This window comes from Chinchilla lanigera, unplaced genomic scaffold, assembly GCF_000276665.1.
Source record: "Chinchilla lanigera isolate Chin_1 unplaced genomic scaffold, ChiLan1.0 scaffold00009, whole genome shotgun sequence".
Classification (NCBI taxonomy): Eukaryota; Metazoa; Chordata; class Mammalia; order Rodentia; family Chinchillidae; genus Chinchilla; species Chinchilla lanigera.
In genome coordinates, this window is record NW_004955410.1 from 23087761 (window position 1) to 23113482 (window position 25722).

Sequence of the window (25722 nt, forward strand, 5' to 3'; positions counted from 1 at the left end):
CAGGCGCTTTGCCGCTGAGCTAAATCCCCAGCCCCCTCATTTTTAAATGAATAGCTTGGACTAGAAGATTTCTATCTCTTCTAACTTAAGGTTCTATATATTATTAATTACTTCAGTGCCATATTATAGAGAAAAAAATTATTAAAAGAGATAGAATATCCCAAGACTCCAAAATTAATAAAAGAAGACTTCCCCTTTAGAGTGTATTTTTTCTTCATTAATTTGGGAATTTGTGGGTAATGCAATTGAGCCTACAATTTTTGAACTTTAAATTAATTATTATAAGTTTCTAATTCTTTAATTCCCATTATAATAATCCCTTGGATTTTATTCAAAACATGTGTGTCAGTTTACAAAATACACATTTTTATTTCCATTAAACTGAGAGGAAAATTTTTTTCAGGCAAAAAGTAACAGTTATTTTCTGGAAAATTAAATAACTCACAAACTCTCAAATTTAGAAGCATGACTTTCCTTGCTTCTTGTGGGGCTTTTGGTTTGTTTTCTTTCTTTGCCTACACTCGTTGCCCCCTTTACTGTCATCTGAGTATTATAAACAATTTGATTTTCAGAATAGTCATCTGACCTCTTAATTACATAAGCCCCAAGTTTTGCTCTACTACTAGTAATGGCACTGACAACATTATACTACACACCTGCTAGTTTTTAATATTTTCTTTTTGGCTTTTTGAGACAGGCCTCCCCATGTAGTCTAGGCTGGTGCTGAACTCATTACATAGCCCAGGCTGGCCTCAAACTCACAGCAATCCTCCTACCTCAGCCTCCCAAGTGCTGGGATTACAGTCATACATCACCATGCCCAGCTCTAATATTCTTAAAGAAGAAAACATTTCAAGTAAAACACATACACCAACTGTATATTAATTCTAGCATTATAATAATGATTCAAATTTCTAACGGATAGAAAACATTAAATTTGGATATTTTATATCATGCTATATAAAATTCCCAACCACAAAGCCTAGCACAAATTATTTATAACCTGGAACAAACACAAATTTCAGTCCAATATGAAAATACACAGAGAGAGAGAGAGAGAGAGAGAGAGTTATTTTCCAGAGTACCTGAAGATGTTTAGGTAGATCAAAAAAATAAATAGACATATTAAATCGATACTGTTGTGGAAAAAAAAAAAAAATTGGCAAGAGAAAATTCCAATTTCTTCCAGCCTGGTTCTGTAGTTCTGGACTAACCTCTCTCACTGAGATAAAGGTGTGACTCTGTGTGTAGTCGTAAAATGTGAAAAGGAGTCCTAATCCTGTTTTCCTTGACTAACACAAGAGAAAACCTCATGTTTTTCCTCCCTGGGAACCTGTGTAAACTACCGTTTAACTCTGAAACTTCACTTGGGGCTCTGGTAAAAAAAAAAAAAAAAAATGTATTTGAACACCTCAGCATTAAAACCTAGCAGAGCAGAAGCCCATTTGCTTTGGTCTATCCATCCTTTGTGCTGAATATTCAGGAACCTCAAATTTTCAGAGCTAGAAACTGATATGTCCTTTGCAAATTTTCTAAGAAATTAATCACCAAAAGTGGGGTAGACACTTCCATAGGCACACTCAGTTCTGTTTCATAATCTATTTTAAGCAATTAGCAATCATTCCTTCCTTTAATTCTCCAAATAAATAACTCTCAAAGTAAATAAATGATAAAGGGAGATTTTTCACCTACATTTGAAATAGACTACACATGTATTTTATAAACACTGTCAATTTCTCTAAGATGGTATATCATATTGATTCAAATGCTAACATACGTTGTCAATGAAAAATGAAAAGATGTCAAAATATTTCCATTTTCTTCTGGAATTTAGGTTCTTTTCAACGTAACAGTTACAATGAAAAACTGTGATGTCACAGGAGGAAACAACTACGCAATAATCAAACCGATTGGTTTCAATGAAACCACTAAAGTTCATATACACAGAAGCTGCCGGTGTCAGTGTGAGGACCACAAAAGGCCAAAAGGGAGGTGCGTAGATGAAGCTTTTCTTGATTCCAAGTGCTGGCAGTGTGATGAGAGTGACTGTCATTTGGGAGAAGATGGATTTCTGTCTGAAAGTTGCAAGTCAGAAAAGGAGCAACCAGCCTGCAGTGGTCGAGGAGTTTGCATCTGTGGGAAGTGCTTATGTCACAAAACTAAACTCGGAAAAGTTTATGGAAAATACTGTGAAAAGGATGATTTTTCTTGTCCCTACCACCATGGAAATCTGTGTGCTGGTGAGTATAAATATTTACAGGTAGTTTTTGACTAACTGCTATCACAGTAGCATATATGTTAGTGTATATTTAAATCACATTATAAATTGCCACCACTGAATCTGACTTTACTGTTCAGGGTTTTATAGTCTGTGAAATTAAGTCATGGCAGTAGATTTATGCCACATGATTTATAATTTAAATACACAGGATAAACTTCCAAATAAGAACCTGAAATTAATTATGACTTTCATGTATGCCTTGATGTTGAAAAGAATGATACGAGAGAAGGAAATAACTGCGGATGGCTGACACGTGTTCGAGAAGAATGAGAGTATTCTTCCATGGGGTTTGATTCATTCTGGCAAACGGTCACTCCCTGCAGCTTGCTCAGAGGATTTTATTTCTGTCGGGATAAGGGAAGTGAACTATAAAAATATACTTTTCATTCACTGGAAAATTCTTAATGCATCATCATAGATGGTATTGTAAGTTTGTGGTAATTTAAACCTAGCCAGTTTATTTTTGGAACGCCACCAGCAACAGAATTGCCAAAGGGCAGCATTCTTCAAGAAAATACTGGATTGCTAAGTAATCTAGAAGATTAGTCCCTCTGGCCACACACAGACCAAATTTTAAAGTGAAATAAGTTAAAATAAAAATAGTATAAGGGTTACTTTTTTGTTAATTCGGTTTACTGCCACCTACAGGTTACAGTGCCCCCCCCCAAAAAAAAGAAATGTGGATCGTTTGAAAGTTAAAACAAAGTAGTTTTTAAATAAGTTAAACTATCTGGTGTCTGAGTTCTGTGGTACTTTTTTCTTGGCAGTATGGAAAAAATTCATTTATCATGAAAGCATCTTTTGAGTATTTGAGTTTTAGTTAATAAGTATTTACTGAATTAGTGATGTATAAAAATAATTCATTATCCCAAACATATGGAAAGTAACAACCTATAAAAAAATTTTTTTCTACGCTGTGCAAGTTAAAAATTTGGCCAGTATTACCCAATGTTCAGTGGCAAATTGTCTTTCTATGTCATTATATATATAATGTTTTCTATTTCAAACATTTATTCAGCTGTAACTGGAATTTTGGCTAGGCTGAATTAAAAAATGCCTTCAGAATGAATCAACAGTTGATTACTATACTTTATAGAGAAAAAAAAAATATTATTTTACAGGGAAAAGAAAGGCTTTCCCGAGATCATTGCCTATAGCTGTCAGTCTCTTAAAGAAGTTTCAGATATATTTGAGAATCCCAGTCTCCACAGCGAAGAATCAAAAATCAATGCACTGACCCTCCTATTTGACTCTGGTGCTACTAACCCACAAGCAGTTGTGAATCTGCCTTGGACTATTTGTGTATAAGTGCAAACTGCAGGGCTGACATGCATTTTCTCCACTCATCTCCTCTGGGAATAAAAACACATGTTTGCAGGTCATCTAGCTATGATTTGGCATGCAGGCTGTGCAGCGATCGGGGTCTGGCAGACGTTTGTTTGGCCTGGATCTCATTAGTTTTACACTTACCAAATTGAGCTGATTCAACGTTAGACTCTGTGGGACACTTAACCTATGACGTGCTCAGCACTAAGAGAAGGGAGGAGTGAAGAAAAGGAGAGAGAGAAAGAAGGAAAGGAAGAAAAAGGAGGAAGAAAAAAAGGTTGGTTGTTCTGTAGCCAAATAAGCTTGAGAAATACTGTATTACCTGTAAATTTTACTCCTTGTTGGAGATTTCTAGTTCACATTGGCACATTAAATTTTGGTCACTGACTCTAAAGTCCACTTAATTATATATAACTCATATTTCCTTATCCTATTTATCACATAAGTGCCTTTCACCACTACCACCTTACACACACACACACACACACACACACACACACTCCATCTTCCTTTTCCCCTCTTATGTACCAGCTAGCAGCCTAGATTAGGGCGACCCTGCTAACCTATTAAATGATGTTCTGTGGATGTGAAAGGATAATTTACACTTCTCAGAAGACCTGATCTTGAAATCCAATCTGAGCATCACTGAAACACTAGCAATGTGTGTCCTGTGGTTTTTCAGAATTATCAACGACCCTTGGCAATAGTGGGACTGCAGTAATTGCACACACTACAAAAGCCGTTAACCGAGTATGCATATTTTTTCATTACTTCAGCTTGGGTAACTTCTTTATATTTATGTGTTTTAATTTAAAACTGAATGTACACTGACACTCAAGTAGTCTGGCAGCACCAAAGCCGGGGCTCCCTTCATGCTTGTTAACACAGTGTATTAGCATGGGGAGATGATCTGCAATGGAACGGTTTTAGAAATAGACACTCCTAAATGCTGGCGCCATGTCAGACAGATACAGAATAATGCTGTTTCCATTCACTTGACTGCCCGTGTGTTTCCATGGGGATGGGAGGGGACCCCGGGTTTGGAAGCTCTTCCCAACTGGTGGTCTCCATCACTTAGACCCTGGTGTTCCTTTGCTGCAGGGCATGGCGAGTGTGAAGCCGGAAAATGCCAGTGCTTCAGCGGCTGGGATGGGGACCGGTGCCAGTGCCCGTCCGCATCAGCTCAGCAGTGTGTCAATTCAAAGGGCCAGGTGTGCAGCGGAAGAGGCACGTGTGTGTGCGGCAGGTGCGAGTGCACGGATCCCGGGAGCATCGGCCGCTTCTGCGAACACTGCCCCACCTGCCACACCGCCTGCAGTGAAAACTGGTATGATCCCTGCCTCCCATACACAGAAGACAGTTCTTCAGCACAGCTGGTTTTGCTCTTTATTCTCCCTTCCTTAAAATTCGTAGCTACTAGATAAATTGTTACATCACGCTCAAAAAGTAATTGGTTAGGGAATTTGAGGAATTAAGGTGCTTGGATTCCAATATTTGGCCAATAAATAGCTGCTGGAGTATCAGAATAAATCCAGGTATTCACTACCTTAGTTTTTTTTTTTTTTTTAAGTAAGTTTTGGAAAACAGCTGCCTGCTACCCAGCTGGCTATGAGTTAACTATATGATTAGAACAAAGAGAGGGGGGCAAGGGGAAAGGAAAAGGGATTTAAATAAAAACAGAAAATAGAAGGAAAAAAGTGAAAACAGAGCTTTTGTAAGTGGAGAGGGGAAGAAGGGTTAAAGGGAAGGGAGGAGAATGGGAAAATAATTAAAATATATCGTGTACAGGCGCAAATTCCCCATGATGAATGTGACCATTATGAATGCCAAGTATGTACTAATAAAATAATCTTCTCTGCCTTAATTTCCTGATACAGAGTGAGGATAATAACAATGCCTTGCCATAGTTCTATGAAAGAAATGAATGATTTGAATAAAAAAAATCTTCAGTGCATGGCGATCACTGAATAAATGTCAGCTACTATTATTGTGTTTTACTTTTACCTTGACTAAAAATGAAGTGGCTATGAAGCGGTCTAAAAACGTGATACAAAAAACTTAAATAAATAAAATAAAAATGTGATGCATATGTGACAGCTGATACATTACATGAAGGCAACATTATTGTTTTGCACTAATATTTTTCCAGTAACAATTTTAAACCTACTTGGAGACCGCCAATCTAAACATCACTGTACCTTCCAATTTGCTTTATTCAAATTTTTAAAATGTTTACCTCCTCACTTTGCAAGATCTTAAAATTGTGTGTAGGAATTTAAGTCATTTAGAAATGCAATGTTTCAAAATAATGATGTGATTTTTTTTCTAGGGCACCTTATCAAAGTTTGGATTATTTCGTTATTTGTATTTTTCCATAGAAAACATTATAACCTATCACGTTTTTAAAGAATAAATGTTGTAAATTCCCCCTCACAGGAATTGTATGCAATGCCTTCACCCTCACAATCTGTCTCAAGCTGGCCTTGCTCAGTGTAAAACCTCATGTGCTCTCCTGGATCAGCATTATGTTGACCAAACATCAGGTAAGCCAGGCGTTCAACTCCAAGCATGCAGGGCATGTGTTAGGACCATGTTCCCTAAGAGGGACCGGAACCAGCCGTGCTAAGGAAAGGGCTAATGTCTTTGATTTGGGTTTCATTATGAAATACTGCTTTATTTTTTAAATAACTTCATTGAGGTTTCCTAGGTACACAAAAACTGCACATGTTCATGTATGCAATTGGGTGAACTTGGAATTCATTTGTTTAAATCTCTGAGACGGTGTTCCTGACTAGGTAGGTGTCCCACCTCATCTTCGCAGCTCTCTTTCCATGCTGAGCCTCTCCATGGAGGCCTCCAAATGAATTGGCTGGAAAGGCCTCAGTTAAGCCTAAAGTATGGGCTCCCTGTGTAAATGCATTTCACTAGGAGGTAAGATCTGTGGAGTCATCATTTTTCCTCCTAACTCAAACTTGCTTCTGGTTCTGACTGTCCTTACATCAAAGCAACATTTGCTGTCATATGTCAGGTGAAGCCATAAAATTCTAAGTGACAATGATGTGCTTTTACAATATATGTAACTTCAAAAGAACATTCCTGAATTTCTCATTCTCATATCAGTAGAGCTTGGGGTGAATATAACTGTGTCATAATGAAAAGAATTTGGAACTTTTAGTGTGAGGACCTTGGCTTAAAGCCCTTAGCATTATTAGTTAGGAAACACCAGCCCTCCTACAAATTTCCCTGAGCATCAGTCTCCTCATCTGTGCAAGTGAGACAATACCAACCTCAAAATCTGCAAGACAGTAAACGAGACTGCAGAGAGGAACAAATTTTCTCCCAAGCTTTGTTTTCTTTTTCTTTCACATCCACACTGATCTTAGCCCATGATGAATTTGGCTCTGAAAACAGCCCCATGTGCTGCCAGCTGGGGCTGCAGCAATCACTGCAGAAAGCCAAGTGCCTTTCTAATAAATAGGACTCTTACTATTAACATGTCATTTGTTATGTTGGGTAAACATTACTGTGACTTAAGTGTTGTTACAAATAGTATTCCCTTAAATCTCTGTAGAAAAAAGCCCTGGTCTGACCTAAACTAAGAAAAGCATGGGTCAAGGATAAATGTTTGACCATCTGTGACAGCATTTAAAAATGAATGTAGATTTAAGCCCTAGAAATGTCCTCTGTCTTAACCCCTGAGAAATACTTCTGAAATGTCTCAGTAGCTGGAAGACTTCCCTCCCCCTGACAACTATTGTGCAAGAAGAGGGAAAGGGCATTGCTTAGGCACCTCCGTTATCTACCCACTCAGCCACACTTAAAAGGTCTTCTTTCGTTCTTTCTGGCTAAGCTCCCACCTGGAGAAGAGCCAGAAAATAGGATCAAGCCACGTGCCTCCTCTGAGAATCTGCCTTAGTGAGTGAGTGACCTGAGTCAGCCAAGGGAAATGACAGTCAGTCCACACACATGGAAAGAGGGTCATTAACTGGAAGGTGATGTGCAGAACTCAAAGGGCTCTTTCGAATACAGCATCTTGGATTCTGTCTCCCAGAGATTTGTAACAATGGAAGACTTACATCCAAATCTGGCCTTTGCATACCAATAAGTAGCCCAAGAGTCTGCCTTTGACCTTCTTTTCAAGGTCCTTTATCACTTACCAAAAGCATCTGGGCTCTGTGCGACAGGACCTCTTGCCCTTGTCACTGAGTTCTTGCCCTGCTGATGAGCGTACTTGACCACATCACTACAAATCCGACATGCATCACCCATAATTGGATGATGCACTGTTCTCAGCCTTAGCAAGTCCTCTCCCTAGAGGCCTTCTCAGTTACAAGGGAGACTTCAGCATTTTGATGAAATTTCCCAAAGTCTGCTGAATGGGTGGAGGAACACATGCTTCTTTAGGTCAGGAAGTGATTTTACAAATTTGGGGCAGCTGGTGAGTTCTGTGGAATACTTGCTATTATGCAATGCTCTTCCTCTAAGAGCAGGGTGATACCTCTGGCAATAACAGAGCCTGCATATTTTCCGGTGAGAGTTTGCCAACGCACTGGTGCTAACCCAGAGGGCTAGCATGCTTCTCCTCCTAATACAGCACTTTTTTTCTTCCCACTAGTAATTATTTGTTCTTGGAAAAGTACATAGAATAAGCGCATAGAATAAGAGAAGTAAAATGTAAACTAGCAAAAAGAGATTTGCCTATTGTCCCAGTGTGGACAGTGCTACTTCCTGAAGAAGCCATGTGTGATAATAATGAAATCTTATGCTGCAGTTTCAAAGGAAATATTTATTCATCTATTAGAGTGATGACTGATTTTACCTTCTGCAGATGGATTCTTTATTTTCCATTACTGGTGTACAACAAGTGAAGAGAGAGCATAACAACAGATACATATGCTAATGCCCAGAGTTATTAAGCAACTTTTTAAAATCCTATTTCCCAATGAGCGCTCAACAGTGCACACCACAAAAATCACCCCTTATTCTACTATGGATAAAATTATATTTGGGTAAAGAACATAGACATATTTCAACTGGTACAATTATAGGATCCAGCTGCAAAGGAGTAATGTTATCAAATACTTTAATTGTGGCTGTTTTCCAAAGGAAGGTTTTATGGTGAAAATATTTTAATGATAGATGTGCCATAAAAGTTAGAGTCTTCTGTTTTGAAAATATGGCTCTGTCAACTGAAATGTGAACATCATTTACTTGATAGGATCCTTTGATTTATCCATGCTGATTTTTAACCTATTTGATTTGTTTTATTACAGAATGTTTATCCAGCCCAAGCTACTTAAGAATATTCTTCATCATATTCATAGTTACTTTCTTGATTGGGTTGCTTAAAGTCCTTATCATTAGGCAGGTGATACTGCAGTGGAATAGTAGTAAAGTTAAGTCCTCATCCGATTACAGAGTGTCCACCTCAAAAAAGGTCAGTGAATTCTAAAAAAGGATGATTATCCATGTGTTAGCATCTAGCAATATTTAAGCCCTAAATTAATGGTAGTATTTCTTCTCCATCAAGGATAAGCTGATTCTGCAGAGTGTTTGCACAAGAGCAGTCACCTACCGACGTGAGAAGCCCGAAGAAATCAAAATGGATATCAACAAATTAAATGCTCATGAGACTTTCAGGTGCAACTTCTAGAAAAAGACTTTAGAAATACTTTGTGAGAAACTGGATTTTTAAATAATTGCTCCTAAAAAATATTAAGCATAAAAGTCACGAGAGGAAGCAAATTATTCAAGATCATGCCAACTGCTGGTTGCATATTTGAATGAAGACTGACACACATCCTCTTTGCCATGTGACTCACACAGCTGCTGAATTTTTCTGAGAAAAAAAATGTGTCTTACTACTGTTTTGAGACTAGTGTCATGTAGCACTTTACTGTAATATATAACTTATTTAGATCAGCATAGAATGTAGATCATCTGAAGAGCACTGATTACACTTTACAGGTACCTGTGATTCCTGCGCTTCCTAGAGAGACACAATGTTTTTGGACAGGTTAGCAGTGTGTCACTACAAAGGCGCAGCAGCAATCCCTGCCCTGAACATGCGGATGAAAGAATAACCCAGCAGTTACATGCTAAAATTGCCAAACCCTGCAACTATTGGCAGTGATTAGCCAAGAATGCTAGACTAGTTCAGGGGGTGAACAGATAGAACCTTAATCTTAAGGGATATTGCTTGTGAAACTATGTGGTTTGATGCATGTGTTTATGTGGTTTTTTTACAAAATGGTTACTAATTCCAACAGTCTCTCTTGTTTGCATTTACACTTTGTTTTTATTCCTTCCAGGATAAGTTTATATATGTCACACATGACTGGATTAAATAAGTGCTAAGGTACTACTGCCATAAACCTGTAATACAATGTCACTTTATTAGAATAACTGGTTTTAAAAGTTGAATGTTAAGAAGGACACTGTAAAAGATCATCTGAACATGAATAGCTTCAGTATTTAAAGATGTGGTATCTTCTTACCTGGTAAACTGGATGGATTGTTTCTTCATTTCATTAGTCTAATGTATAAGTTGAAATTTACAAGACAATGAGAAACTGCCTCAAGCAAAGTCCCACACTTGTGAATGAGTTTCCTAAGATTAGCTCCAAGTAGATATACAATGTTTCTAATGAAAAGCTATACATTTTGGGTTTTGCCCTTCAGTGCAACCTAAAGATATTCTTTCTCTGAACTCATCCTAACCTGGCCCATCAGATTTCATAAAAGAATAAAATTGGAGGAGAAAAAGTGATGTCTTCGAAATAAGCTAGTTTTCCCTTAGTAAGGGAACTGAAGCTTAGTAAGTTTAAATGATTTCTCAAAGAAACATCCAAGTGATGAAATGGCAGCATTAGGGTAACAGTTTATGTCTTCTAATTGTGAGCCAGTACTCACTGCACAATAGCATGCTACCTCTTGAATCTTTTCAGTACTCAATTGGCAAAGTTTTTAAATGTGACTTACTGCTATCGTAAGTATGTGGGTATGAGACCATTTCAAAGCAAGGTAGAGAAGAACCATCCAAACTCAACTGTCCGTAATTGACTTCCAGTCTTTCCTGCTAATTAGCAGCATGGCATAACACAGGGGAATCTCTTCACACTAGAGCCCATGAATAGCGCTCCCTGGAGTTGCGCTCTGCTCAGCTCCAGACTTCGCTAAGAAGGCCTGTGAGCCCTAACTTCTCCAAAGGAAACTCCTTCACATACCACACTGTAGATACCTATTCAGTCGAAGTTTATTGACTAGCAATCCAACTGTCCTGTGTGAAGTACAGTTTTACCTAAGACAGCAAAGGAAATTATTTCAAATTTCTTCCTAAAAATATCTTCCCAGAGTTGCTGTCTTCCAGCATTTGAGTGAATTTTCTACAGGAAAACTAATCTCCACCCTGTATTCTGCCCTAGGAGAGCTGAAAGTAATGTAAGTTGCTCTGATGCTAAGGGACACAGCAGCTCTGCTGACTCTCCTCTACAGCTAGGGGCTATAATGATGCTAAATTGAACATAATTTCCTTCCCCAAACAAAAGGTTGGAGACATTGACTTATTTCTATAGTGTGAACTTGTGTAAAAATACTTTGGTTACTGATGATGATGTAAACATGGTATTTTGTAGCGAAACACATCTAAGCATCCTTCTATGAATACCTAGATGAATGGATGCCTGCGAACACACCAAAACAAAACATTTGAAGCTATGTATTATTCAAAATGCTGACAATTTAAAAATTAATATTACAGTGTTTGTGAACAATAAATTACTCTAAGGAATGAGCAAAACAGCATAATAAAATGAAATCCTTAGACATGAAGGATTTATGTATTTTAAACTTTCACTAATTTGCACTTACTTCAAAATGGACCAAGGCTGTTATCATGGAAAGAGACAAACTTCCTTACAGGCAATTCAGTGCTACACGATGATTATAGTTATGCTTGGGATGTCTTGTTTTTGTTTTTGTTTTTTTTTTACTTAAAAAAGCTAATTCATAAAGATTTTAGGGCTTATACTTTACTTGAATAATTGATATTTTTCTGTGTAATGGTTTATGAGAAGATAATATTTGACTAGTTATAATTAATTAAAAGATAAGGGGAAACAGGGTATTCTTAGATTAAATAACTTATGTAAATAAAGCCTATTTTCAGCTACTATGACCACAGGAGCCTTTTGACATTCATGGATATTGAGCACAATTAATGACATTTTAACCTGCTAACAAAATTAGGAACTTGAAAAACACTTTGGTACAGTATCATGTTTGTGCCCTAAAATCTGTCAATGACTAATAAGAAATGTACTATACATACACTACAACATATCTGTATGCAACTGATTTCTCTGGGACACATTTACAGTGCAGTACACATGTGTTTGTACATATCTAATATATTTTGGGAAAATTGCTGGTATTTATTAAGCCATAGACAGTCTGGAGAAAACTTTAAAATTCACTAAAAATCTGATTATGTCCCAAATGTTCGATTTAGCTTTGATTTATAAATATCACCCAAAAGCTAGATATTTCTGGAGGCAAATATTTTTAAATTCCAAAAAATTAAAATTAGTGGATACATTAAAATATTTCACCAAAGAATAAATCCCAAATCTTTAAAATACTTACTTCATTTCTACTGAAGATATTTTATGTATACAAGCAAGCATATAGGAGACACTGAAATATTTTGTGCTAGACTTCGAAAATTTTTCTCCATAGAATTTTACTCCTCCTGGTACCTGTAGACTAGATTAGACTTACAGGCTTTTTCTTACTTTCTGAACTTCTGTTTTTATCCACTTAACATTTCCCAAGAGCTCTCCCTAAAACTTTAAGTTCAATAAGCCTAATTGTGAAAAGCAACAGAATATAATGGTATAAGCAAGTTCTTCAAGTATCACTTACTGATTTTAATATTCATTTGAGTCTATGCTCTAAACAGAGACAGACCCATTAAAACTAAGAATTTTACATTTCTACAACTCTTTGAACTTCGTTCCCTTCTTAAAGATTCACAATATATATGTTGTCATACATGTAGAAAGTGAACTTCAGTTACTTAGGAGTTCAATTATATGTATATTAGATTCTTTTAGTCACTCTTAATATTTAAGTTATAACTGTATTTATCTAAATTGACCTTACAATCTCCACTTAATGCAATGCAAATCTTTTCAAAGGAATATAGAACTAGCCTGCTTTCAGATCATTTCCTTTTTCTCTTATAATTCCTCCACAGCAAATTTACTATGTGAAACTGACTTTCGTATCCGTATGTGTCTCACTGATTTTAAGATACACAATTTTTCAATTTGAATAACTCTGAGGTTGTGATGTCTCCTGAATCTGTGATGTCTCCTTGGCATCTTAGGTAGAGTGTTTAAAGTATTTTTGAATAAATATTACACTAATTCAACTTTAACTAAATATTCATGAGTACTGAAATATTCCTTTTCTTATAAATGTTTGTGAATTCATTTGTCATAACATGTAATGCCAATTTTCAGTACAATTGAATTATGTACAGTTCAGTATGGAACTTAGCTTGCCTATTATCAGCTCTGATTCTGCATATATTTAATTTACAGAAGCTCAAAGTCCCAAAGGACTTTTATGTATATTTCATGCAGTGAATAATGATTTCAGCAAACCTAGATTAACTGATAAGAGGGGATGGGTTTCTCCAACTTTTGTTAACAAATTTTTATTCTTTCTAATCCTAAGGAGTTTTTATAAGATCATCTCACATTCAAATAAAATTAACTGGAAAAATGTCCCATGAAACCATCATAATTAGATGTTATGGCATCCTGTATGTCTTGTTTCAATGGCAGTAGAAAATTATGATACAACAAATCAGTCTTGTAGAAAATAACTTTCCTTCCCAGTTTTCCTACATTTTTTTCACTTCTTCCTTTCTGTTCTTCTCATGGTTTCCTTTCAAACCCATGTAATGAGTTTTGTAAAATTGCATATTTAAATTATTTTCATTATGTGAAACAATTGTTCAGCTTTCTGGGCAGCTTTTAATGAAATACCTGAAAGTAATAACACTACTCTTAATCTACCTGAAATATTTTTCTGCATAAAATTTATCTTTGTAATTTAACTCTATTGACCAGTTTTCTAGCTTCTATAACCAACTTCAGTTAAAATTGTCTACTACAACAATATATAAAAAAACTGTCATCATTGAGAATTAAAAATATGTGATCTATATAAAGACTTTATCAATTTCATACTATCCAACAGACAAATGTGATTTTGATAAGATTCCAACTGAATGATAAGTATGGTACATAGATTTTATTAAAAATATTGAACATAGAATATTTTAATTCTAAGTTATAAGAAAATACAAATTTGCACATATTAATATAGAAATTCATTTGTGTATATTTAACATACTTTTAAAATTATTTTACATGTATCTGCTACTTTACTAAGGTTTTTAAACCTCTGAAAAATATTACAAATGTTTTTTAAATTATCAGTAACATAATCTTCCTGTGTTTCACATAACATATATTTCCTTTGTAAAAGAAATTAATATAGAATGTATTTTTAAATTAAAGTATTTGAAAATGAAATAGCTCTAAGAAAGAAGTAAATTCTTCCTGAACATATTTCATATTATTTCTGGCTTTGGATTATACATATAGTTAAATTGCCTTAAATGATACAAAAGATTGAGAATATGATAATTTCACATAATATACTATGAACCTGCTCACACAACTCTTGACTGACTACTAACTTCTGTTTTCTGTATTTATTAAAGAGCTGACACTGTAGATTGTTGTGAGATGTTTATTTTTTTAACAGAGCTTATAACCGTTATGACAAGGCATTTAATTAATGCATCATTCTGTTCAAAAGTAGTTGTTAATCAATATGAGATTTTGTGTTTTAAAATAAAATGTAAAAATCTAAGAAGACATAGGATGTTTCTTTATTTACCATGTGCTACATGACCCTCAAAGCTACCAGACAACAGCAAATTGTCACACGAGGAAATGTGGTTAACATCTGTGCACTGTTGTCAATAGAGGACATTCCATACTTTCTAAAAACTATGACTTCTAGGCTCTTGTGAGGCTAATGATGAAGAAGTAGGACCATCTTAACTGCCCTTTCACTTTTCACAGCTCTGCAACTGTGGAATTAGAAGGAATAATCTAATATCAAAGAATTCAAAAGACAGCTAAATATTAAAACAGGCTTTTTTAGCTGCACAGGACTTCTACTGTCCAATATCTGGTAGAAATCTTAATACAAATGCAACATGTTCTTAAGTTTTAGTTGCACATTCTAGAGAATCATACTTAGATGAAATGTATTGGATTCTTGTGTACTGTGTGTCCTCCATTTAACTTACAGGGAGAATAAAGCAAAAGAATGGGGAGGGGAACACATAAAACACTGATCCTTAGAGTCTCTATCCTTAAGGAGGTGTTAACAGTTTAAAGAAGAAGATACGGTTAAGGCACCTTTAGATAGAAAACTCACGTGTCTCAAAGGCTTTATTTTTGAGAATTCATCCCAGTTGCGTTTGAACTGCAGTCTTTCAGATTCAGAATCCTCTTGGTGTTAGGACTGTTGTTTGGTACCATCCCTCTCTCTTCCCTTTAGTAATAGGATCCAACTCCTGAGTTTCCACAAAGCACATAACTGAAACAGAAATTCCCATACTCCTCTGCAGCTACCCATGGGTGCAATGGGATGGAAGAGGTATTTCACTGAAGCCTCAGCAACACCAACAACCATAAGAAAAGTGTGGTGCAGAGAAGTTAAAGATAGTAAACAACTGTATATAGTTAGTAAGTGGCCAAGGTTGGATTCATACCAAGATTCGTTTTTCTTTCTGTGAGTGATCAATTTGCATTATAAGGATAGAATTTACCAGTTCAACTATCAGAGGTTAATCTTTGTCCCTATGTTCTATAACACATGTGCTATAAAGTACAGGTGCTGATATATATGCACAAATGTCACACAGGAAAAAGTGATCAGGCCTTAAAAATGAGAAATGAAATGTTACATGCATCCAATCACCAGAGTTAGGTATGCGAAGAGAATAGAAGGCCCGTGAAGATAGGGAAAGTAAGTGTGAACATGTACAAAGAGGAGGTTAGAGAGACCAAGGGAATGTAAAGCATGGCCAAAGGCAATGAAGCAACCGACAACATTGAAATCTTGTTGAGAAAAAGCACAGGCAGAGTGTGGTGGCACACACCTGTAATCCCAGCACTCAGGAGGCGGATCAGGAAGCACCACAAACTGGAGAACACCTGAGCTACGTACTGAATTGAAGGCCAGCCTGAACTACATAGCCAGACGCTATCTCAAAAAAAAAAAAAAAAAAGCATGCAATAGTGAAAGGCTGTAACTTATGGTACTAGATTATGGAGAGCTTGATTTCCAGGCTAAGAATGTCAAGATTTGATTAGTAAGAAGGAACAAAACATTTTTTGCATAGATAGGTGATATTATTGGAATTAAACTTTTGGCATATATTTGCATGAACCATAATTTTTAAATATTAATTTTTATTCTCTCTAATCCTACATGAAATACTATTTAGTATTTAACATGTTAGGTTCCTCTTAGTACCATATTGAAATATTGATTAATACTAGTATGAAAAATGATACTAAAATTTTCAAGAGCATAAAAAAATCTGCTCTTATTAAAAATCTAGTCTCTTTGTGGCAATCACTTTTGTACACAAGTATATTTTAAAATTTTTTCTGTGCATTTTATCACTACCATGCAAGTATTGCATGTTTATTGTAAAACCTCAAGATATTTAAACATTAAAATTTTTTAAATTAATAATTTATTCTAGTTCAATCACCCAGTTGACCACTGTCATATATTTCCAGGGAAACATACACACACACACACACACACACACACACACCTATTTATAATTAAGAAATAAATACATTATAAATAGTAGGTGTTTCCTCTTCTTCCTGAAGAGTATTGGGCTTTATTTAGCAAAGCATGTTTTTTTCTTCAAAGGTATATTGAATATTTTTCCATGTCCAAGATTTACAGCTGTTTTCATAGGTGAGTAGCATTCAATCTGTGCATATGCCACCATCGTGCCTCATTTTCCTTGAGAAAAGAGTAAGAAGGCTATGGTACCAAGTACAAAGCACTGGTACCAACCTCATTATTTAATAAGAGGACATTAGTTAAATTGTTTCTGAATGGGAGAGAACTGCATATTTACAATGTGGAAAAAGAAAGCAGCAGTTTATGAAGAGAAAGATTCATGTTGAGAAGGTTTGGATACAGGTAGGCACAACAGGAGCCATTCCAAATCACGATGAAGAGGAGACAGGTAACTGAGTAGGCAGACTTTTTGTGGAGAAGTAAGTCTAGACAAAGTACAAAGGGAGAGACTAGGATCTACTGCCCAAGGACTTAGAGAACTTGGCAACTGGCTAGACAAAGGCGATAAAGCAGACTGTCAAAGAGAATTGCAGTGTCAACTCCAAGAGCCATTGCAGGCTCTTATCCCATCTGATCAAACTCCCAATCTGCTCTCACAAACCACATTGTTCTTGCCAGTGCAGGACTTTTAGACTAAATTCTCACTTTATCAAAATATTTGGGCAGACAAAACTAAAGCTGAGAATTTTTAAACCATGTCAATGATCATGCTTTCAACTATTATTAAAATAAACCCAATTGAAATATAAGAAAAATATCTTTGAGTATAATTATTTATACGGCAGTACTACAGTCATAAGAAGCAGTGGTGGACTGTGAGATAAACAGCACATTTGGTCTCAGCACAGCGGTCCTGTAGCACTTATTTCAGCTAGTACATTATTTAGAACTGAAGGTAGAACTAGTGTTGCTCTGAGTTCTTCCAGTGAGTTGCCTAAAGATCCAAAAATAAGCTAAGCTGATGCGATGGAGCAGGCCTGTTATGCTAGCACTCTGGCAGGCTGAGGCAGGAGAGTCACAAGTTTGAACCCAGCATGAATATTTTAGTAACTTAGAAAGACCTTGTCTTGAAATAAAAAATTAAAACCTCTGGAGATGTACCTTTGTTCAAAAGCACTGGGTTCAAGCCCCATTACATACAAACACACATTTTCTTTTAATGTTTTAAATCTGAAAATATTTTTCAGACTATGCTGTTGAAAGGAAAACTCCTTATTTACTGGGTTTCAGCGTGTTCTGCGCTGCTTTTCTTTGTTAGGTTATAAAGTCCACCTTAAGCATCATTACGGTTTTAAGACATAATTATCCACTTTAGAAAATTTTAATTTACCCTTAACAAATACTGTCTATTTTTCCCTATTAGATATAGTATAATTGATGAGTGCATAGTTCTTAAAAGGTGCCGTTTGTCAGCAGCAGCAGCAGCAGCAGCACCTGAAAACCTGTTAGAAATGCAGATATGTGGTCTCCAGCCCAGACTTTCTGATGCAGAAACCCAGGGAACGAGACCCAGGAATGTAATTTACCAAACTCTGTAAGTGGCTCTAATGCCCAACAAGGTTTGAAAACCATTTCCATAAAGAGTGAAGACTGGCATCAGGAGATGATTTTATACAGTTTTATCTGATTTGAGGTAAAAATATTTTCTTCAAAGATGCATTCAAATTTATCACTATTTCACTAAAATTTGCTCTTATTTTGTTAGTAATTCTGCTTTAATATGGGTTTGAAAAAGGGAAAAGGCTCCCAGACTACCAATGAATAGTGAAAGGAAAAGGAAATAAATAAACACATATGTGTAAGAGTCAGTCAGACCCAAAGATTAAGTGAGTGATCAGGAAAACAAGTAGTGTTTCCTATCATTAATAAAAAGAAAATGAAGTCAGGATAGAAGCTGGAAGATCAACTGTCAATACAGTATGTGGGAAAAAGGGAGAAGAAAAGAGAGTTTGACTGATGGAAAGTACAAATTTGGAAAGTATAAATTGTCCAACTCAATTTTCTGTGAAACTCCATTTTAAAGCTAAGTGTATAGGCACCTACCATGTCAGGCTTTTGCAAGCTGTGTGTTTTGTACATTCTGTTTTTCTACTAATATACTCAATGGAAATAGGCCAGAGCATAAATTAGGATGTCAATTGTTGTGGGGAACGATTCCACCTTCTCTTAAAGTGTTTAATGTAAATACAGAGAGTGATGTGCTCTCATTTTGGAAGGAATCTAGGTTGGCCCGCTAGCAAGAGGGAGGAGCAAAGTGAGCCCTAGAGCCTCACCTCCAAGAACATTACCGAGAAAAGAAAACACAGATAAGGAGCACCATTCTAAGTCAACTAATAAGCAGTAGATGATTAAGAAAAAGATGTTTTTGTTTTCTGTTCCTTCTAAAGATTTTTCTCTTTTACTAGGAATAATAAATGACTACGAGTGGCAATTTAAAATTTCTCTCCTCTTTGATACATTGTTCATTTTTTGAGTCCCTATTTAGAATACTAGTTACCGGAATGCAAGTATTTTGTCCCCAAGTTTTCACAAAGGTCTTTTTCCAAGAAAAAGTAATTTCTTACGTATTTTCAATGAGTTAATATCAATGACGAGTCATTAAAAATTTAGTAAGGTAGAAAGCTGCCATAAAAATTCACTTTGAACCCCTAAAGAATTAATACCCAGGAAGACAAATGAAGGTACAGGATATAAGAAAGGGCATCTATCGCCCTGTATATTAGTATATAGTAATACTACATAGTATATAGTATAACAGTAATGAAGATGCAAAACAGAATGAGACCTCCATCCAATACTTTCAGATTCTCTAAAGAAATGGTTTTGAGAAACTGTTTTGGAAGTCTGAGTCCTTTGGGCTACAAAGTATGTAAAGAGAAAGAAGAGAGAGGAGGAAAATGAGAAAAGAAGATAGTTTTTTGAAAGATCCCTGCTATGAGTCTCCACTCCATCTTACTTTGAGAGGAGTAAGGGATATTCCCTCCAACCTTCAACTCAGTTGGGTTTCAAAGGAAACTACTAGAAGCTCTGAAGTATATTCCCTGCAATTAGAACTTAAGCCTGAAAAAATCTTTGCCATAGATAAGCATTAATAATACATAATGCTATGGCCTGGATTCTATCTCCTCCCAGGAAAACTGAACTTGTTTTGTTATATTTTTCATAATCACAATAACATTTTTATTCTCACTCTACAGGTTAAAACAGCATTTAAAACAATGAAAAGTTACCATTTCACTTCCTTTTAAATGGCAAGGCAGTATCATCATACTCTTTTTAGAAATCATTTTGATATAATTTATAAACCCTTATCCCCTAACCAGAGAATCTAAGATGAGCAAAAAAAAATTAGTTCTTTTCAATAAAAGTATTAATTTCTAAAATTTACACAAGTATATATTTTGGTGTACTTCAATTTAATGAGATTACTTTGTATAAAAATTTGTACTTTAATTTACAGATTTATTCTTCACCTGTTGGTTATTTCTCAGTTGTTAATTTCCTACATCCTTTTTTTAGACTAAGCACTTCTTAAAAAAAAAGAAATTCAAACTATTTTCAGTATTGAAAATGACCATCGTGGTGTCCATTTGCCCTGGAATAATCTGTAAAAGTACTAGTGGCTAACCTCAAAGTTTCCATTGCCTTGTCTCTCGTGCTCTGCTGGCACGAACTCTATTTAGGAAGAAAACTATGTAGAACTCTGAATAAAAATAAGATGAGTAGAATGGCAGCTATATATGCCATTCTCTCATTTTCCTCCATTAATAAGAGATAAATATGCAATTTAAATTTCTTCCTACTGCCCTAGTCATTTAATAAGAATAAGCATACGTTTTATCTCTCAGCTTTGTAAGGGAGAGATAATGGTCTAATTAGTGAGCAATCACCTGAACACAAGAACAGAATAGAAGAAGCCCACACGCTTCCAAAGAATTGGGGAGAAAAATAAATGAAGTCTTAAAAATGGTGGCAAGTGAAGGCGTCAGTGAATTTTCACACTTGTGTAGGTGGTTCAATAAGGAAAAGTCAAATGGAGAAAAACGCTACAGGAAAAATCTCTGTCACTTTACCAGCTTTCTCTCTCTCTCTCTCTCTCTCTCTCTCTCTCTCACACACACACACACACACACACACACACACACACACACACACGCCATAGGATATATCACATCAATCCTGACACAGTTTGCCAGAGTTCTTTCAGTGATGATTAATTTTTTGTATCAGTTTGACTGGGCCCTCACACCCAGATGTTCAGTCAGATCCTATTCCGGATATTTCTGTGACAACACATTTGGATGAGATCAGCATTGGAGTCTGTGGACTCTGAGTAAAGCACATTGCTCTCCATAATGTGGGAGCCTTCATCCTCGTCCAGGGAGGTAAAGGCCTGATGAGAACCAAAGGCTGACCTCACCAGCCAATAGACCACCCACAGTCTTCTGCAGCACCTGCTTTTCCTGATTCTGCGGCAGACTGCCTTTGGACTTGAACTGCAGCTCTTTCCTGAGTCTCCTGCCCGCCAGCCTCACCCATCAGATTTTGCACTTTCCAAGTTTTCTCCATCATAGGAGCCAATTTCTTAAAATATCTCTTATTGTACATACGCATCCAATTGATTCTGTTTCTCTGGAGGAACTAACACACCTTACTTTCCCTAATTGCTCTTACCATAACCAGTTCGTACTGGAATTTCCCTTAGAATAATCTCCCCACACCTGAGGTTTATATCTAACCTGTTCCTAGCAACATTAAAATATGAAAGCTAGCCTAATACTCAAATCACATTGGGTTTTAGGTCAGGCTTATTATGCTATATTTTAGTTTGTAGAAAAAGTTATTCTTTGGGGGTGTATAATTAAATAGATCTTGACAAGTGCCCTCATCCAGTCATAAAACCACTACCATGATGACGACACAGAATATTTCCATCAACATCAAAATTTCCTGATGCCCCTTGGTAGTCAGTTGAGTCTGCATTTTCTCAACCCCCAGCAATACTGATCTAATTTCTCTCCCTATAGTCTTACAGTTACAGAATGTAATAAATATGGAATTACACCTTGTAGAGCCTTTTGTATTTGGCTTCTTTCACTTAGCATAATGTTCTTGAGATTCAAGCGTATTTGCCTGTATAACTATTACCTTTTCATTGCTGAGTTATAAAATTCTGGTTTATATATGTCCTACATTAGATTATCTACTTGCTGGTTGATGAACATTTGGAATATTTCCTTTTTTTATTTTGGTGATTATAAGAAACTTGCTACAAACTGTTGTGTCCAGGTCTTTGTACAAACATGTGTTTTAATATCTCTTGTTTAAATATCTAGGGATAAGATTATTAGGTCAAATGATAAGTATATGATTAACCTTGTCAGAAACAACCAAACTGTTTCTACAAAGCAGCTGTGCCACTTTACATTCTCAGCTGCAGTACATGAGTTTTCCTGTTGCTTTGCATCCTGACTAGGGCTTTGTAGTGTCAGGTTTTTAAGAGCAATCCTACAAGGTACGTACTGCTTTTTCTTTCTGGTTTTAATTTGCACTTTCTTACTGCTAACAACGTTCAGCACTTTTACATATGTTTTTCTACCACTAGCAGTGAGTAGGCTCCAAAATAAAGCCCCCAAAAATGGCTAGGTGCATTAGATTCCTTCCTGAATTTAATAAACTGTGTAGCTATTAAGATATCACAGAAATGACAGTATGAACTTCTCAGACTAACACAAAAGACATTGTTGCTTCCTCCTTAAACTCTTTTGGTTTATCCACTTTGAGGGAAGCCAGTTGTCATGCTGTGAGTATATTTAACAAACAAAATAGAAAGATGCACAGGATGAGAACCAGGCCCTTGACATTAGCCAGCACCAACGTACCAACTACGTCGGTGAGTAGTTTTTAAAGTAGATCCTGAAGTACCCTCAAAGAGTTCAGAAGACTGCACCCCTCCCTGGTCATTATCTTGATTGCAATTTCTAAGAAGCCAGAAAGACTTAGAGGCTGCTTCAATATACTAAGTTTCATAATCTTACAGTAATAAGTACTTCTGATTTCACATCAAAATTTACCAAGTTTTGTGATTAAATTGCTGTGCAATAGTAGATAAACTAAACTAACACACCATTCATATCTTCTCTTTGGAAAAAGGTCAGTTCAAACTTTCAATGTGTTTTAATATAATCAGGTTATTTGTCATCCTGTTATTTGAACTAAGTGCTCTTTATGTACTGTACATCTCCCATAAGATATACCCTCTGAAAAATATTTTCTCCCCATTTTTAGCTTGTTTTGTGGTTTTTTATTATTTTTTCTATTATTAGTACCATATTTCTGTTTTTTGATTTTGGTTGTTTTTTTTTTTTTTTAGTACTGGGAATCGAACTCAGGACCTTGCTCTTGCCAGGCAGGCACTGGGCCACTGAGCTATATCCCTAGCCCAGTAGCAAATTTCTAGAGAGGTTCCATATTTTGAGAAAATCTAATTTGTCTGGTTTTTTTTCTTTTTTACTTTTGCTTTGTGGTGTTATGTATGAGTAATCTTTGCCTAATGAAAGGTCGCAGATTTTTTTCCTACATTTTCTTCCAGAAGTTTTATAAATGTAAGTCTTACATTTAGAAATATGACCCATTTTGCTTTTTTACTGTGATATGAATTCATTTATTTTTAATGTCTAATTTCCCAATATCATTTCTCTGAAACACTAACTTTCTTATCTTTGTTGCAAATAAATTGATTGCATATGTATGGCTCCATTTCTAGGCTCTATTCAACCTCATTGATCTATATGTCTGTCCTTTTACAAGTGTTTCACTACTTTGATTGCTCTAGCTTTACTGTAAATCTCAAAATCAAGTGATATGAGTCAACCAACTTTATTTTTACTTTTCATAATTTTTCTGGCTATTTAAGCTACTTTCCTTTTGTGTATACATATTAAAATACATTTTCCAGGGGCTGGACTGAATCCTGGACATCTTCAGGAGGTCTGGTGAATTGCCACGGCGCCTCTCTGACCAGTGTCCAAGGTAGGCAGAACCCCAGGCACCCTCTGGGGCCTTGGTGGCTACTTACAACACCCAGAGTGTGTCTTCCGGGGCTGGGCTGAATCCCAAAAAATCTTCAGGAAGCCCAGTGAGCTGAGCTTCCCTGACCATTGTGCAAGGCAGGCAGGGCCCCAGGCAAACTCTGGGGTCTTGATGACTACTCCCTGCACACATAGTGTTTCTGCAGGTGCTGTGTTGAATGACAGACACCTTTAGTAAGCCCAGTGAGCCTCTCTGGTGCCTCCCCCACTAGTGCATGAGGCATGTGGAGCCCTGGACAACTTCTAGGGGCTTGGTGGTCACTGCCAGAACAACTCGCACCCCTCTGGGAGCTCAGCTGAAACCTGGACAGAGTCAGTGGCCTCGGGGAGCTCACCCTCACCCCTCCCCTGCCAGTACGGGAAGCAGACTCTGTCCTGGGCAACATCTAAAGCCTTGGTAAACACTACCTGCATCCCCTCTACTCTTTCCTCACAGAGGAAATGAACACATTTCTAGAAACATATGAATTACCAATGGTGAATGAAGAAGATATAAAAATCCTGAATAACAAAATCAGCCAGTGAAATTGAGAATGTACTTAAAAACTTGCCAATGAAGAAAAGCCCAGATACTGATGAATTCACAGCTGAATGTTACAAGCAATTTAGGGAAGATTTAACACCAATTCTTCTCAAACTCTTTAATGACATTGAAAGGGAAGGAATTCTCCCCAACTGATTCCTGGAGGCAAGTATTATCTTGGTACCAAAACCAGAGACAGACCCAACCAAAAAACAGAACTAGAGCCTAACCTCCATAATAAATATAGATGCAAAAATTCTCAATAAAATACTAGCAAACAGAATACAACAAATCATCAAGAAGATTATACACCATGACCAAGTAGGATTCATACCAGGAATGCAAGAATGGTTCAATATACACAAATCAATCAATGTAATACACCATGTCAATAGAGCCAAAAACAAAAATCACATGATCATCTCTATTGGTGCAGAAAAAACCTTCAATAAAGTCCAACACTCATTCATGTTGAAAACCCTACAGAAAATAGGAATAGATTGCCATTACCTCAAGCTGATCAAAGTCATCTATGATAAACCAACAGCTAACCTCATACTAAATGGTCAAAAATTGAAAGCTTTCACTTTAAAAATCAGGAACAAGACAAGGATGTCCACTGTCACCATTCCTATTCAATATAGTTCTGGACATATTAGTTAGAGCAATTAGACAAGAAATACAAATAAAAGGAAGAAGGATAGGAAAGGAAGAAGTGAGATAATCATTATTCACAGAGGACATGATACTCTACATAGAAGACCCCCAAAACTCCACCAAAAGGCTCATGGATTTAATAACCAAATTCAGTAGTGTAGGTGGATACAAAGTTAACACTCAAAAATCAATAGCATTCCTGTATACAAGCAACAAAAGAGTGAGAGAGAAATTAGGAAAAACCACACCTTTCACAATAGCATCTAAAAAGATGAAATACTTAGGAATCAATCTAATAAAAGAAGTAAAAGATCTATACAGTGAAAATTATAGTGCTCTAAAAAAAGAGATTGAAGAAGATATCAAAAAAAATGGAAAGATATTCCTTGCTCATGGATAGGAAGAACTAACATTGTGAAAATGGCTACACTCCCAAAATTGTTGTACAGATTCAATGCAATCCCAATTAAAATACCATTAGTATACCTCACAGATCTAGAGAAAACACTCCTAAAGTTCATCTGGAACCAGAAGAGGCCTAGAATAGCAAAAACAATCTTGGGAAACAAAGGAAAGGCAAGAAGCATTACAATTCCTGACTTAAAATTATATTACAAAGCTACTGTGATAAAATCAGCATGGTACTGGCACAAAAACAGACCTGAAGATCAGTGAAACAGATTAGAAGATACAGATACAACTACAAACACACTCAGTTACCTTATCTTTGAAAAAGGGGCCAAACATGTCCAATGGAAGAAAGACAGCCTCTTTCATAAATGGTGCTGGAAAAACTGGCTTTCCACATGCTGAAGACTAAAACCAGATCCATGTCTTTCACCATGCACTAAATTAAATTTAAA

General features: G+C 36.2%; 1 protein-coding gene across 1 annotated transcript in view; it reads left to right on the forward strand.

Annotated features, from left to right (window-relative positions):
• The window catches only part of Itgb8 (integrin, beta 8), an 87318-nt gene extending 75887 nt beyond the window's left edge, over window positions 1-11431 (forward strand). Inside the window, exons 10-14 of the mRNA XM_005377365.2 lie at window positions 1835-2240; window positions 4709-4934; window positions 6044-6150; window positions 8881-9044; window positions 9138-11431. Coding sequence (XP_005377422.1) covers window positions 1835-2240; window positions 4709-4934; window positions 6044-6150; window positions 8881-9044; window positions 9138-9260 — 1026 coding nt within the window. The 3' untranslated portion in view covers window positions 9261-11431. The remainder of the gene's footprint in view (window positions 1-1834; window positions 2241-4708; window positions 4935-6043; window positions 6151-8880; window positions 9045-9137) is intronic.
• Window positions 11432-25722: the final 14291 nt, after the last annotated feature.